The sequence below is a fragment of the Hordeum vulgare genome, chromosome 1H (genome assembly GCF_904849725.1).
Source record: "Hordeum vulgare subsp. vulgare chromosome 1H, MorexV3_pseudomolecules_assembly, whole genome shotgun sequence".
Taxonomy (NCBI): Eukaryota; Viridiplantae; Streptophyta; class Magnoliopsida; order Poales; family Poaceae; genus Hordeum; species Hordeum vulgare.
Window position 1 is genome coordinate 210,503,240 of NC_058518.1, and position 15,168 is coordinate 210,518,407.

At 41.9% G+C, this 15,168-nt stretch overlaps 1 protein-coding gene across 1 annotated transcript; it reads right to left on the minus strand.

Moving 5' to 3' along the window:
- Window positions 1-6,758: 6,758 nt before the first annotated feature.
- On the minus strand, window positions 6,759-10,434 carry LOC123398093 (proline-rich receptor-like protein kinase PERK2). The gene is made up of 4 exons (XM_045092599.1): window positions 10,303-10,434; window positions 9,472-9,949; window positions 8,074-8,197; window positions 6,759-6,985 (listed from the first exon to the last, which is right to left on the minus strand). The coding sequence occupies exons 1-4, from the start codon at window positions 10,432-10,434 to the stop codon at window positions 6,943-6,945; spliced, it is 777 nt and encodes a 258-aa protein (XP_044948534.1). The 3' UTR covers window positions 6,759-6,942.
- Between the last annotated feature and the right edge of the window lie 4,734 nt (window positions 10,435-15,168).

Genomic DNA, 15,168 nt, shown 5'->3' on the forward strand with positions numbered 1-15,168 from the left:
TGGAAGGTGGAGATGCAGTCCGCAACAGATTTCCCTTACACGGGGACTGTAAGGTTTATCGAACCAGGAGGACTCCAAGGATCAACAAGTAGGTGTTCGCTGCTCTGGCGCTAGCAGAAGACGTGGACCTGCACACACAACAAATAACTTTGCTCCTAACGAGTTCAGAGAGGTAATGAACATGTAGAATAGCGATAGTGATTGCAACGGAAAAGTAAATAAAAGCAGTAAATGGTGGAGGTGTAAAAAATGGTGGTAATATGGACCAGAGTCCCATGATGTTCACTAGTGATGTTTCTCTCCCAAAAGACGATAAACAACTATGTCGGGTAAACAAATTAGAGTTGGGCAATTGACAGAATTATAAATGCACCGCAATGCTCATCATGCTACTAGAAAGATAGAGGCTCAAAAGTAATGGGAAGTACGCCAATACAAGTAGATCGTTTATCCATCAGCAGCTATTCTCTGATCATCAACCTTCAGATATCTATCCATAACATCTCGCTGGTATTAAGTTGCGAGCCCCACCCAAAGTCTAAAGTCAAAGCAACGGACAACTACTTTAACGAACTTTGCCTAAGGTAAACAATCCTTGCAACCCTAGTCACAAGCACCGTTGTTTTCTCCCTCATGGAAACAAAACATCCCCTAGTCTGATGTTTCTATCACTCAAGCTAGACGTTAGGGGGCATGGACCCACATTCATGCATAATGCTCCCTCTTGGCATTACAATCTACTACTCGGCCAAAGCAATAAAGATCAACGGAGAACATGCATGAATTACTCAAGAACATAATATACAAGGAGAACCAAATATATAACTCATCACAATCTGAACGTAATCTCATAATCCATCGGATCCCGGCAAACCAAGCATAGCAACAAGAGGTAAATTACATATATGTCTTGATCATGTAGGGCAGCTCACCAGGGCTAAGCATTGAAGCACAAGATTGGAGATAAGACATCACATAGCTACTGCTCATGGACTCATGGTCCAGGGAGGACTTCTCACCAACGTGCGAGAAGCGTCCATGGTGGTGGAGAAGCTCCCGGAGGTCAATCCTCACTCCGGCAGGGTGCCGGGAAGAGGTCTTCCGGCACTTCCGATCTTGGAAGCACTGCGGCGGCAGAATAGTGGAGAAATTCGCGATTATGGATCTGTTGTTAGGATTTTCTCTCAGATAGGTAAATATAGGCCAAAGGAGGGCACCAGAGGAGGTGGTCCCCACCCAGGCGTCCTGGTGGTGTGGCTAGGAGGTGGCTCGCACAGGGTGGCCACATAGGCGAGCCCTGGCTCCCCTCTGTCCCCACTGGATGCCTCGTGAAGCTTCCGTCACGCTGATATTATATATTTTTCTTGGAATTTTTGGGGCTGTGTAAATTGGGGTAAAAGTCCGTGCAAAAAAGAAATCAGCAGACAGAAATTAGCACCGGATGCACTGGGTTGGTAGGTTAGTCCAAATATGTGTAAAAAGGTACGAAAGTGTAGCAAAACATATAACAATGTCACCCAAAAGATCACGGAACAAACACAAATTATAAATACGTTTGGGACGTATTAGAAAGGCAACGATCATGAAGCCGAAGGACCACATGATCCACAACTAACAGATGCCCCATGGCGTCTTCAAAGTTTGTGTGGCCGGTGTGAAAATGGGCATCAGGGATTAGCCTCTTCCGACACCACTCGATGATGATGAGACCCCTAAGCACATTGGCGCATGCAAGACCTGGATCTTGCCTTGGCCGAAGACTCACCTTTGTGTCGAGACGCCGAATAGAACATCAACGACAACTCCTCATCAAGTTATAAACACCACCCCAATTACCCAATTACATGCACCTGTCTTGGCGGGTGATATCGATCGACGCGACGAGGGAGAGCCTCCATTAGTGCCAGCTGACATCGCCCCCGTCAAAGAAGAAAATGTTGATGATGTCATGGAGGAGGATGCTGATGACCCTAACCAGTATATCAATACTGGCTACGATGATGCTCGGGTGTATGCCTCAGGCTATGAGCATGGAGATGACTTGATGATGCCTGAACTGCCGGACCGCAACGTCCTACGAGTGATTGCAAAAAGCTCTCTTCATGCGATCCTCGTAGGAGACACCTCCAGATGCCGCCTCTACCCAGTAAGAACAACACGGGGGTCGTCCCCTGGTAATTCGCCCGACGACGCTGGGGGTGGTGGTTACGGAGGGTATGGTGGGCTCACTACCGCCACCTGCCAAGAAGCGAAGCAGTAGACCGGAGAAGAAAGAATCTAAAGGAGCGAGAGGTGCTTCAAGCAGTGACCCGCCTCTAAAGCCCCCGGAGGTAGACAGAGTACCTGTCGTAGGTGCGGATTGTTTCCATGTCGCTGGCAACCCGATCCTAGCTCAGATAGCGCTAGAGAACATACAGAACAATGATCTAAGGATACTTTGTGATGGTATGTTGGCCATAGAGAGAAGACTTGTCAACACGGAAAAACTAGGATTCTACGAGCTTTACCCGGCTCGGGTTCCGGGTGCGATGTCATACGTCGACAGACGGCCCGCGGATAAGTTCATCGTGTGATTTGACTACGTCTACGACATGTTCCACATGACCAACCTATATTTTCAGTTCATCCTCATGTATGCGTTGTATCTCAACTACATCATCAGATGCGAGAACATAGAATATATCTGCGTCACGGAACCATACTATATGCACGAGAGCTTCTTGGCAGTCTTCAAAGAGCACCGTGACTATGCGAGCAAGTACATTGGCGATTTCATGATCGCTAATAAGGACAAGGAAACGATTCTCCTGCCTTATCATCCCACGTAAGTCATCCGCGGATATCCTCTCATAAGTTTTGATCATTTCTTTGCAAGCATTGAGGCAAATTTGAGATGCACCTATTTTGCGTAGTGGGGGAGGGGGCGTCCTCATCTGTCTGTACCCACAATACTCCCATGCTCTGTACTTGGACTCGTCGAAGAACACCGAGAAAAAGGATTACACACACATAAAAAGTGTTCCCAATAGTGCCTTCATAGCCTTCAACCTTACTAGTGGATATATCAAGGTGAAAAAGTACAGGAATCAACCGCCGGCTTTTGGCCATAAGACCGACTTCTCGTGCATCCAGCAACTTCACACTAGTAAGGATGATGGATGCTACCTCATGCATCACATGATCGAGTATAGAAGGGATAATCAATGCCTTTGCATGTCATCTAATTTCGGCGATATCGAGATTGTCAATTGGGTCACAAGCATAGGAACGACACCGGATCATCTAATCTGAGCTGAGTTTTATCACATACAATGTGAACTTGCCCAAGTGATCGTGAAACAGGTCGTCGAACAAGGAGGGATGTTCTTCCATGGGCCAATGAGGTGGGAGAATGTCCGAGAACTGCTACGCCCTTAGCGTCTGGACCTAAAGCCTTTCAACCAGCTCGGGTCATTCATCCCTGATTATGAGGATTGGGGCGCCGACATGGAGGAGTGATTAACGATGACAATGTGTGTTTATAATTATTACTAACGGCTTTCTATGAACTAGCGTATACATCGGTCTAGTTAATTAGATTGTGTATGAGGAACTTCGTTATTTATGTTTAGTGCTTGTATTCTGCTAACTATGCCTCTTCGTGTTTCTCAAGTACATTATGTTGCATATTATATATCGTTGTTAATCAACTTACGATGCATGTACATATAGACCGGAGATGGCGAAGGGCTGCTACGCGTATTCATTGGAAGGGTTCCAGGAGTGTACGACCACTCGCCAGATGCTCAGGCGTAGGCGAACAGGTACCCGGGCGCTGGCCACGGAGGGTTCGACAGCAGAGCCGAATCGGAAATTAGTATCTTGAGGTGGATGCTATGGCAAGATACAGAGCGAAACTGGTGCCTCAAGAAGTACTGCATAGTCGCGCTCTTGCTCATGTTGATCGCTCTTCTCTTCTACATGATGATTTAGATAGTGATGATGAAACTTTTGGGTGTGCCATCACATGCGTGTATCGCTATTTTCGAGATTTGATGATATTTGTGGGGGATAACAATATATGTGTTGGATAATGTTGATGATGGTATAAATGACGAGACTACTTTATGTGTATGATATGATGAGAATAATGCATGTTTATTATGATACGATGAAACTAATGTTTAGAGCATGCACAAGTACGTAGAGGAGGCATAAATACGACGGGAATTAAATATTGAAAGCAGGAATATTAGCAGTAGCGCTGGAATATTAGCCGTAGCGCTGGCTTAGCATTAGCGCTTTATTTATTCCAGCGTTGCTGCTAACGTAGATACGAGTAGCGCTTTAAACCCAGTTCTACTACTAACAGGTTTGCCGTAGCGCGTTAGAGGTAGCGCTGACCCCAACGCTACTGGTAAGGGAAAAACCAGCGCTACTAGTAGGCTTTCTCCTAGTAGTCCAAGGTCACCTTGCTGTTCTCAAATGCAAATGCCTTGGTTGCTGAGAAGACTCAAAACAACCTAGGAGCGCAATAGATTTCCACAAGGGTCCATCACGTGCAGGTTTTGTCATACAGATGCTGAAATCGTTCAGGGAAAATAGCTATAACAAAGAACTTAATGTTTCATAACTTAGCTTTTCTTCGTTATACGTCTTGTCGTAAAATGATCAACCTTGAACACCGTTCGCGTATTCATACCATCACCTCCCCGGGGAAGACTTGCATGCAAGAGCCCGTTCTATCCTTTGAGAAAAAGAAAGAAGAGAAAAGAGGGGTTTACGAACCTTGCTAGTTCAACAATCATTTCACCCAAGATATCGTGATCACAACATTTCATACAATATACATAATTTAAATATCTACTTTGACAAAAATTTGCAGAACAATTAGCTTTTCTGATTATCATAGGTTCTTCTCATGGCTTTGTACAAAGGTTTACATGCCTTGTCGACAAACTCCTACAAAAGGGGATTGCCAAGGGTCCTGTAGCAACTACGCCTCATGGGTGGAATTTGTGAAGAAGCTCAATATTCTAGGAGTTCAACAATAGAGTGCCATCTTCGGCCTCCACGAGGATTATGCCATGCCTCGTGACTCGTACCACCCGGTAAGGGCCTTCCCATTTTGGCGTCAACTTGTTTGATCCATTCACGGAATGGATTCGTCAAATAACAAGGTCGCATTCCTCAACTCTTCTCGCATGCACTTTGCGTCTATGATAGCGGCACAAAGGTTGCTGGTACCAAGTGGCATGCAAGGCAGCCCAAAGACGATGTTCCTATAAGATCATGGCAACATTTTGCCATAGTTTCTCTTGCTCGTCTTCCTCGAAGGCTTGCACTCGAGGTGATCAGTATGTGAGTTATGTAAGGTGCACAGCTTCTGCAACATAAACCAGGAAGAAGGGTGTCTCGCCGCTGGCTCAATTTTGTGTCGTTGTGAGTGACCAAAGAACCACCGACAGCTCATCAATCCAATAACTTCCGCACTTGTGCAGCTTGTCGAATGTCCTTGTCTTGAGGACACACAACACTTCAGCATGCACTCTCTCTACCTAGCCATTGCTTCTAGGGTGAGCAGCTGATGCAAAGCAAATTATGGCACCAACATCGTGATAATACTGCATGAAGGTGCCCCTTGTGAACTATGTGCCATTGTAAGTGATGATCGTGTTGGGGCCACCAAAACGGCAGTTTATTCATTTAAAAAGCTTGACGACTACTTGTGTTGTTACCTTTCTCTCTCGCTCTACCTCATTCCACATTATGAACTTGTTGATTGAAATGAACTAGAACTCAGAGTCCCTAGTAACACGAGGAAAGGGTCGACGATGTGAATCCCCGAGATCGAGAAAGGCTAGGAGAGCGGTATGGTTTGAAGGGCTTGTAATGGCTAATGAATTTTCTTGGCGTGGAAATGGCATGCTTCACATCTCCTTACCATCGCCAAGGTATCTTGAAGGGTTGTAGGCCAGTAGAAATCAAGACGGAGGGCCTTGCCAACAAGCACACGACAGCCGATATGGTAACCGCACATCCCTCCATGTATTTTTGCCAACAACTTTTGTCCATCTTCCCAATAGATACACTTCAATTTCACCCCATTTGGCCTTCTCTTGTAGAGAGTGTTTTCTACAAACTGTTACATGCTTGATTGTCGGCCTACTCTTTCAACTCACTACAAGAAATATGTCAACCCGTGACCTTCAATATTGGTCACTGAATGGCCATTGTTTTCCATTTATGACCTTTTTGTGACCAAAATGGGTTGCTCAAAAGATGACCGTCTCTAATGAACTATAACGACCTTTCTTCTGGAATGGTCATAGACATTTACGACTAAACGAAAAGGTCGTTGGTCCTACGACCAATTGTTTTGAGCATTAGTTGTCTGCCTAGGGCATGTCGGATCCAACATCGCATGCCGACGAGGCAAAGTTACGACCAATTGGATTGGTCGTTGATAAGAATCAGCCTGGTCCAGTTCGGTATTTTACATGGGCTGAGCCCACTAATTCAGCCCATTTATATTTTTTCGTGCCAATTGGACAGTTTCACGAGCCAACCGTATAATTCAGCCTTTTTATTTTTTCAGCCATGGCCTTTTTTGACCAACAATTTTAGTTCTCTTTTTTTATAAAATGGGTCCACTAGTCAAATAGGTCCACCTTGTCACGTTCTAATAAGTGGGTCCCAGCTATTAGGCTTAGATTCTTCGTATTTTAATTTGCAATAAGAAAATAACCAGTATTTCAATTGGCAAGCAAAAAACATAATACAAGGTGTAAAATGAATCAATACAAGCTCTACAAGTGACACAGAATACAAGTTGTACTTTACAAGCTCTACAAGTGTAATAACTACATACATGCTCTACAAGTATGGGAATCACGGTTACAAGCTCTACAAGTGTTCTCTTCTTCAGCATGGAGCTCCTTCGATGGCGATCAAAGGCCGACGTCACTTGAGGGCCATAGTCAGGGCTGGGACTTCCATGGTCATCCTATTACATAATCAGCTGAGAAGAATTAGAAAAATCGGAGCCAATATATTATGAACATTCCTTTCAAAAAACAAAATATATCCTAGACACGTTATGGACAGCCACCAAGGAAAATCAATAAACAAAAAGATCAGCGTATCAACACATTTCCATGGATGGATGGGATTGTCTAATGTACTACTTTTCTTAAATGTGCATGATGTAGTACTAGAAAGGAGATTTACTAGTGATCCATACATAGGGAATCTGCATGCGTATTTGTGCAGGATTGGGTCACAATATGGAATAGATGTTTGCAAGTGAACATGATATTTAATTATTATTTTCTATAAACAATAGAGTTAATTCGGACTACCCTGCATTTTTTTAATGTGCACTATAAAAAAGACTTTTTGGATACAACCGCAAGAAAAAAAGATAATTCTTTGATTTAATATTTAAAATATTTTTTAAAGTACATAATTTATATACTAAGTGTTTTCTAACTTCAATTTGGACCTATATAATGCAAAAAAATATTTCTTAGATTCCATAATGACCTATGGAAACACTTTTGCACTGATTTTTTTGAAATAGCATATATAAACCACATTGTATTCTCAAGCCTACGACATTAGATATCTTAAATTATTATTTCGAAGAACTGGGAAAATGTGATTTCTATGTCGACCAAGATGCAGCATAAAAAAGACATTAAATGATAATGAGCAATTTTAGGTATGCAAATGTGTGACATCCATGTGCACATCTCGAAGACTAAAATTCACATAATTTTAATGTTTTGTAACCATCTAATTCGTCGACAATAAAGAATCAACTTAAACTATTCTGAAAGGGCATAACTATATTTTTGAATTACCGCTCAACAATAACCAATCCTAATTACATCAAATTGATAAAGGTAACTGAGACAAAATGATTTTTCAGAGTAGAACCGATGCTCAAGACTTACAAGCAACTACCAAGCCTAACGGCTTCAATAAAGAAATTCAGGTGCAACATAAAAGATATCCTCAGCGTTGCAAAGTTAGAAACCCACAACAACTACCTAACACTAGCAGCAACCGGTGGAATAAATCTACACAAACCTAGACAAAGGAACAAGACCAGCACCAATAGCATCTCGGACCTTCCGGTGCAGCAGCTCCTTCATCTCAGAATCATAATTCTTAGTGTCAAACTGGGAACCTTCCGATGCCATTCCTGCCATGGCTATAGCAGAAATAACATACGTTAGCTCAAACAAGCAACATGAAAAGAGAGGTGAAACAAAACATGTACAAGATTAGTTAACCATAAAGTACATTGTCGTATACAAAGATAACATCAACAAGATGGTAAGAGAGAAAAAACATCTCACACTACTCCATATTACATGTCTATTTTGATGTGGAAAGTAGCACCTGAACAGGTCTATTTCTGAGCGACAACACACACAGCAATGGACTACCACTCTTGTGTGAATGGTGATACGAAAGGAAACGATGGGTGGACAGTTAGTTTAGCAAAGATAAGTGGATACCCATTATAGTCCAGCATGTTCAGGTGTACCAAATCCTTCAATCAGCATATGGGATATATGACAGGAGAGAGTTCATCCAAACACAATTAAAGAATTTGAAGCATTCTATCTAACAAGATGGAAAAACAAGATGGAAACAAAGCACACATATGCCACAATGGAGACCCGTGATGCCATCATTTACTCTCAGCACCGCAGGGAGAGCCATTCATACATAGTGCAAGCATGATTCAGTATTCCCTGGTGCAGCAGAAAAAACATGGTGCCCAGCCACATACATAATCACTAACCAACAAGTACTTTCTTGTCTGGCACCATTTTGTGGTGTGGCCTGCAACACCAGCATACGTCGGCCAACGAAGTGAACCAACCATCCAGTAGGAATGGATCGAGAGCAAAAAGAAAAGATGGTTTTATTTTACAGGTGAAAATAACACACATGAGGTCGGACCTCCCAAAAAAAATAATATAGGAGTACATGTCAAGCTCTCGTAGTGTCTGTATGTGTGTGTGCAACAAGTAGGGAGAGAACAAAGGATTGCTCGGTCTTGCAAGCAACATCCGACCAACCAACAAGCTCCTTATTTGTCCGGCATAGGAGCCGATGAGCCAGCCGGCAAAGGAAATCGACACTCCAACATGAACTCGAAGCATTTGAGGACAACATTAGAACGACTTCATTGCACTAATCACAGTTTGACAAACGAAGGAGGGAATTAATCCTCTCGTGGCACCAACTTCTAATGCTAATCAAGCAAGCGATGATTTTTTTTGCACACACATGGCGACATGGGAAGGGAAGTATCAGCTCAGAACTCAGCTGTGTTGCTGCAAAATGAGGCCCTAGACGACCCAGATCCACCCAATCCGCCCAAAAGGACCCGCATGCATAGATCGGACTGGCGCGGTAGCAACGACGAGGAAGAGAAGCGAGAGACGACACCGAGGGAGGGAGAGGGATTACAAGGTGGGCGAGGAGCGCGTGGATCCCGGGCGGACGTGCGCAGGCTCCATGCGGTCGAAGGGTTGGAAGTCAAAGTAGGTGAGCGGCGGGTTGATGATGTTGTCTCCGTATGCCACGGAGTTGGAGACAGCGGTGGATTAGGCGGAGTAGGCAGGTGTGGCGGAAGGGAATATGGTCGGGGCTGGGGGAGGAGGAGGCGGGGGACGACATAGGGACCTGCCGGCGAGGTGAGAAAGCTTTGGCTGGGTTGTGGTGGATCTCCCTCCCTTGTGTTCTTCTCTCCTTTCTGCTGATGGGAAGGGATGGGATGGGAGGGGAGGGGAGTGTACGGGAGGAGGAGGGCACGGAGGAGGCCATGTGCGGAGTGATGAGCTCCATGAGGGGAGGCGATGGGAGGACAGAGCACGGGAGGAGGGAGGAAGGAGAAGAGAGGAAGAAAGGAGGCAGGGGGTGGATGGAAAATGTGAGGAGGACAAAGCTACGTTCTTGGCTAGAGAGGTGCGGGCAGCCGTTGGATCCGGGATCATCCAACGGTCTTTGATGCATAATCCGTCTGAGATACCCATGAACCAATTAAAACGCAATTAATACTATGAAGACGTTATGACCATCTAAATTGGTCTTAATTTATTGAAAATAAGTTTTTTTCAGAGGAAAAACAATTTCTATTTTGAGTGACAAAGATGGTTGTTTTGTGAAGGATCTTGTTGACACCTGATTTTTTCACGGAAGGTAACATTATTATTATTGATTCAACTGAAGAAGTGCTCTACATGAAAAAGTTTTGCAGTGTTGACATGAACATCGTTGAAGTTTGTGTCATCACGGTACAATTTCATGTCGAAGGCCGATCCACACGGCCCAAGTGGCGATCAGGTCGACATAGGGCAGCCCATAGCTGCGTCGCGCTCCTACGAGGTCCCTCCCTGGCATGTGGGGGTTCAGGTCCTCAAAAGAATCCATCGAACTGCTTACGGACCGCGCTTCCTGTCAGGTCTCCTTCGGAGTGAGCTGTGGTGCATCACCCTTGGCGTCGATGGTACACGGTGACATGTTCGCATATGGTCTAATGATTTCTAAAAATGGTGTGGTGCCATTTTATGTCCAATTAACCAAACAGTTGGTTGTCAAAATCTTTCCATCCACCTCTCGTTCAAAAGACAAATTTCCTCCGATTCAACTCAAAGAGAGTCAAATTTGAACTACAACTGCCTCATAGATTTCTTTTTATTTTTCTCAAATCTCATTTCTAGGTACATAAGTTTTCCAAGATTCAACCACTAGTTAGGACCGGTCATGCCCATTGTTTTGACCGCATTTTGAAACGGTCATGAACAAAAATGGAAAACCTTCGCATTCTGTCATTATATGTGACCAAGTTAAGAGGAAAAGTAATAAACTTGTAATACGACAATTATTTTAAAAAAGTGTTCTCACAAATGAGCTATCATGTGTGAAGATTCATGGCTTTCAAGTCAAATGACCAATCTTCATCTTCTTTGGACGAAAAAATCCTTTTCCATTTTCATCTTACAATGGCAAACATTGTTGCCTAAGGAATTTTTCATTTTCTTTGGACGAAAAATTCATTTTCCATGTTTCGAGTGCCCAAAATGAGTTTTTTGAGAAGGACCTACCATATATTTGCTGCAAAATTGGACCAAATCATTTTTCTAAAATACTAGGCCATATTCAATATACACTTGACCAAATGGTTGGGTGTCAAAATCTTTTATCCACCTCTCGTGAAAAAGACAAATTTTCATCGATTGAGTTGGAAGCGGGTCAAATTTGAACCATAGTTGCCTTATAGTTTGATTTCTATTTTTGCCAAAAACAATTTTGACATACAAAAGTATCTATTTAATCAGAGAAACACTAAAAGTTTTCCAAGGTTCAACCACTAGCTAGGAACGGTCATACCCGCCGTTTTGACTGCATTTTGAAATGGCCATGAATTTTTTCTTGCAAAACCTTCGCATTGTGTCATTATATGTGACAAAGTTACCAGGAAAAATAATATACTTGTAATACGGAAATTATTTAAAAAAAGTGTTCCCAGAAATGAGCTATCATGTGTGAAGATTCGTGGCTTTCAAGCCAAATGATCAATCTTATGGCGACATTCATGGTATTGTTTGTTGTAATGATCTAATATTATGCACAAGGGTGCATATTGTAATGGAAAACAATGTTGACTAAGGAAGTTTCATTTTCTTTTGATGAAAAATTCATTTTCCAATTTTTGAGGGCCCAAAATAAGTTTTTTTGTGCAGGACATACCATATATTTTTTGTAAAAGTGGACCAAACATTTTTCTAAAATATTAGGCCAAATTTAATTTACAATTGAACAAATGGTTTGTTGTCAAAATCTTTTATCCAACTCTTGTTAAAAAGACAAATTTTCGTCGATCTAGTTGGAAGCTGGTCAAATTTGAACTGCAACTGCCTTATAGTTTGTTCCTTATTTTTTCCAAAAATCATTTTTAGGTACACAAGTACCTATTTCATCATAGAAACACCAAAACTTTTCCAAGATTCAACCACTAGCTAGGAACGATAATACCCGTCGTTTTGACCGCATTTTGAAATGGGCACGAAAAGTTTAAAAAGAATTATTGGAAAACCTTCGCATTGTGTCAATATATGTGACCAAGTTACTAGGTAGTATAAGAAACTTGTAATATGACAATAATTTTAAAAAAGTATTCTCAAAATGACCTATCATGTGTGAAGATTCATGGCTTTCAAGCGAAATGATCAATCTTATGGCAGCATTCATGCAATAGTTTGTTGAAATGATATAATATTATGCAAAAGGGTGGATAATGTAATGGCAAACAATGTTAAATAAGGAAGTCTTCATTTTCTTTGGACGAAAAATTCATTTTCCATTTTTGGAGTGCCCAAAAAGAGTTTTTTTGTGAAGGACCTACCATATATATGTTGCAAAATTGTAGCAAATCAATTTTCTAAAATACTAGGCCATATTTAATGTACAATTGACCAAATGGTTGGGTGTTAAATTTTTTGATCAACCTCTCATCAAAAAGACAATTTTTCGCTGATTCAGGTAGAAGTGGGTCAAGTTTGAACTATATCTGCCTTATAGCTTGATCTTTATTTTTTTTAATCATTTCTAGGTGCATTAGTATCTATTTAATCATAAATACATGGTGTGGTGGAGAGACGTCGAGGTTTGGATGCTGGGCGATGGCCCCAACTCCAGAGCGCGTAAACTAGCATGCCAGCTCGTGTGGTCACCGCGTGACCGTGGAGTTGCCACAAGTTCTGGGTGGACTAGGCATGTCTGGTGGGTTGGACAATCCCTCGGTAGGTGTTAGTAATAAGGATACAATAAAAGAATCTCAAAAGAAGACTGAACTAAGCTCAAACATGAATCAGCCAAGTGTTTGATCAGCGATGGGGGGAAATGCACATGGACAATGGGCCGAAATTTTGGCTGAAGATGATCATCTACTAAGGAGACTGTCTTGGCAATTTTTGAGCTCAAATTGATGATCCTAGGTGGAATTTTCTTTGCAGAGTACCAAACTGGGAGGAACTATGGATGTTGAAGCTGGGCTCAAATGAATGAATGGATCCTAGCTAGTACTTCCTTCACAAAGTTTCTTTGTGGATAGAAACTTTGGAAATTTTCTGAGGAATATTTACTAGGAAAATGGAGCTGAATTTTGGTATGTGACAAAGCTTTGTATATGGAATATGTCCCAAATAGTTTGAGGGCAATAGGAGGGGTATAGATAGCACTTGCTTTGAAATGTGCCAATCAGGACACAAAATGCTAATTGAAACTGGGCTTATATAGATGATTGGATTGAGCTGCAATTTGGAGGAGGATGATAATTTGGGCACATTAAGGCAGTGCAAAAATTTCATAAAATTTGGATAAATAAAAAATTATACTTCCTTCACGATGCTCTCCACTTAACAGAACATTGGGAAAATATTGAGGGAAATTGTCCAAATTAATTGAGCTAAAATTTGGTGGAAGGAGGTTCTATGTTCCGTCTCATCTCGTGGTAAATTTTCATCAACTATAAAGTAATATAAAATGTACTTGCTTCAGAAACTGAAAATATTACCAAAAACAAAGATGAGCTCACATGGATTGTTAGATGCGGCTCAAATTTTGTGGAGAGCTATGGTTTGGGCATATAGAAGATGTGAGAAAAATTCAACTCATTAGGATATCCCTACCTAGTAATACCTTTACAAAGCTTCTATCTGAACACAAACTCTGGAAATATGCTGAGAAATATTTACTAGGAAAACGGAGATGAAGTTTTTCATGAGGCAATGATTTGGATAGGCAAGAGTGCCCAAAATGTTTGAGGGCAATCAAGAAAATATAAATAGAACATCCTTCACAAAGTGCTATTCAAAACAGAATAGGAAAATGAATATTTCTAAATTATTTGCGAACTAGGGAAGGAAGGGTTTTGACATATTTGAGTAATATGTCATCCAAAGAATTTATGTGAATTTTTGGGGAATTTTGGGAACGATAGAATAGTAGGTTGCTTCACAAACTAGGGCAAAAATTGACACATAGACATGACACATAGGCAAAACTGATGATGTGGCACCTAGTCATAGCTATGACCATCTATATTGGTCATAATTAGCTAGAAATTAGGCAGCGAACCAGGGCTATCTGCTTTACGACCATTTCTCATAAGGAAATTATGACCTTTTTTATCAAATTGGTCGTTATGGTTTGGGGATGGAGCCTCCCGAACAGCTTACGACCAATTTTTCTCAATTTGTCGTAGATTTACGACCATTTCAGCCAGGGTCACTGCGAGAAGTTCACTAGTTGACATATTTCTTGTAGTGGCTTATTCTTGCTCTTCTATAAGTTCCATTGTCTAAAGTTATTGGACTATATGTTGTGTCCACGCTGGAGCTTGTGGCTCAATGACAAGGATTAAAGGCATATCTTCTGTCGTGGGAGCGTTGGCTTCAATGTCAAGTACTTGATATCCTGTCGGAGTTTGCTGCTCACCCGCAAGCAATGTGCTGTTTTCGGCAACTTTGTTAGGAATGGTTGGTAGCTACGCCAGAAATTAGTCACAAGAATTAATTTTCTCTTCTTGAATTGCCTCATTGATGGTGTGATAGATGGCTGAGTCTGTTGGACAACAAAAGTCATAGGTTACACATGCAGCTTCTAAACAACATGTTTTGACAAGTCATTAGGAATGTTGTTTTCAGAATGGGGAACATGCTCCGTTTGGAGACCGTCAAAGTTCTCTTCCAATTTTTTTACTTTATCGACATAAGCTTCCATCAAAAGGCTCTTATAATCCTTGTTTACTTCACGTACGACAAGCTATGAACCTCCTCGAACGATTAGCTTCTTGATGCCAAGATAAACCCTAATTCATAGACTGATAAGCGGTCTTTCATATTCAGTAGTGTTGTTTGTCGATAGCTCCCTCGGAAAGTGCATTTGGATCATCTACTTGAGGAACTCTCTGGTGCGTGCGACAAGCAGCATGCCGGCCATCGGCGCCTTGCAGTGAAAAGGATTCTAAAGTACATAATCCACTCTTAAGGTGTTTCCTTATCAGGGAGGGATGTTTTTGTAATTTCCTCGTCTTGCATTGGTGTCCATTCGGTAATGAATTCCGCCAATGCTCTCCTTTGGGTAGTTGTTGTGCTTTCAAAA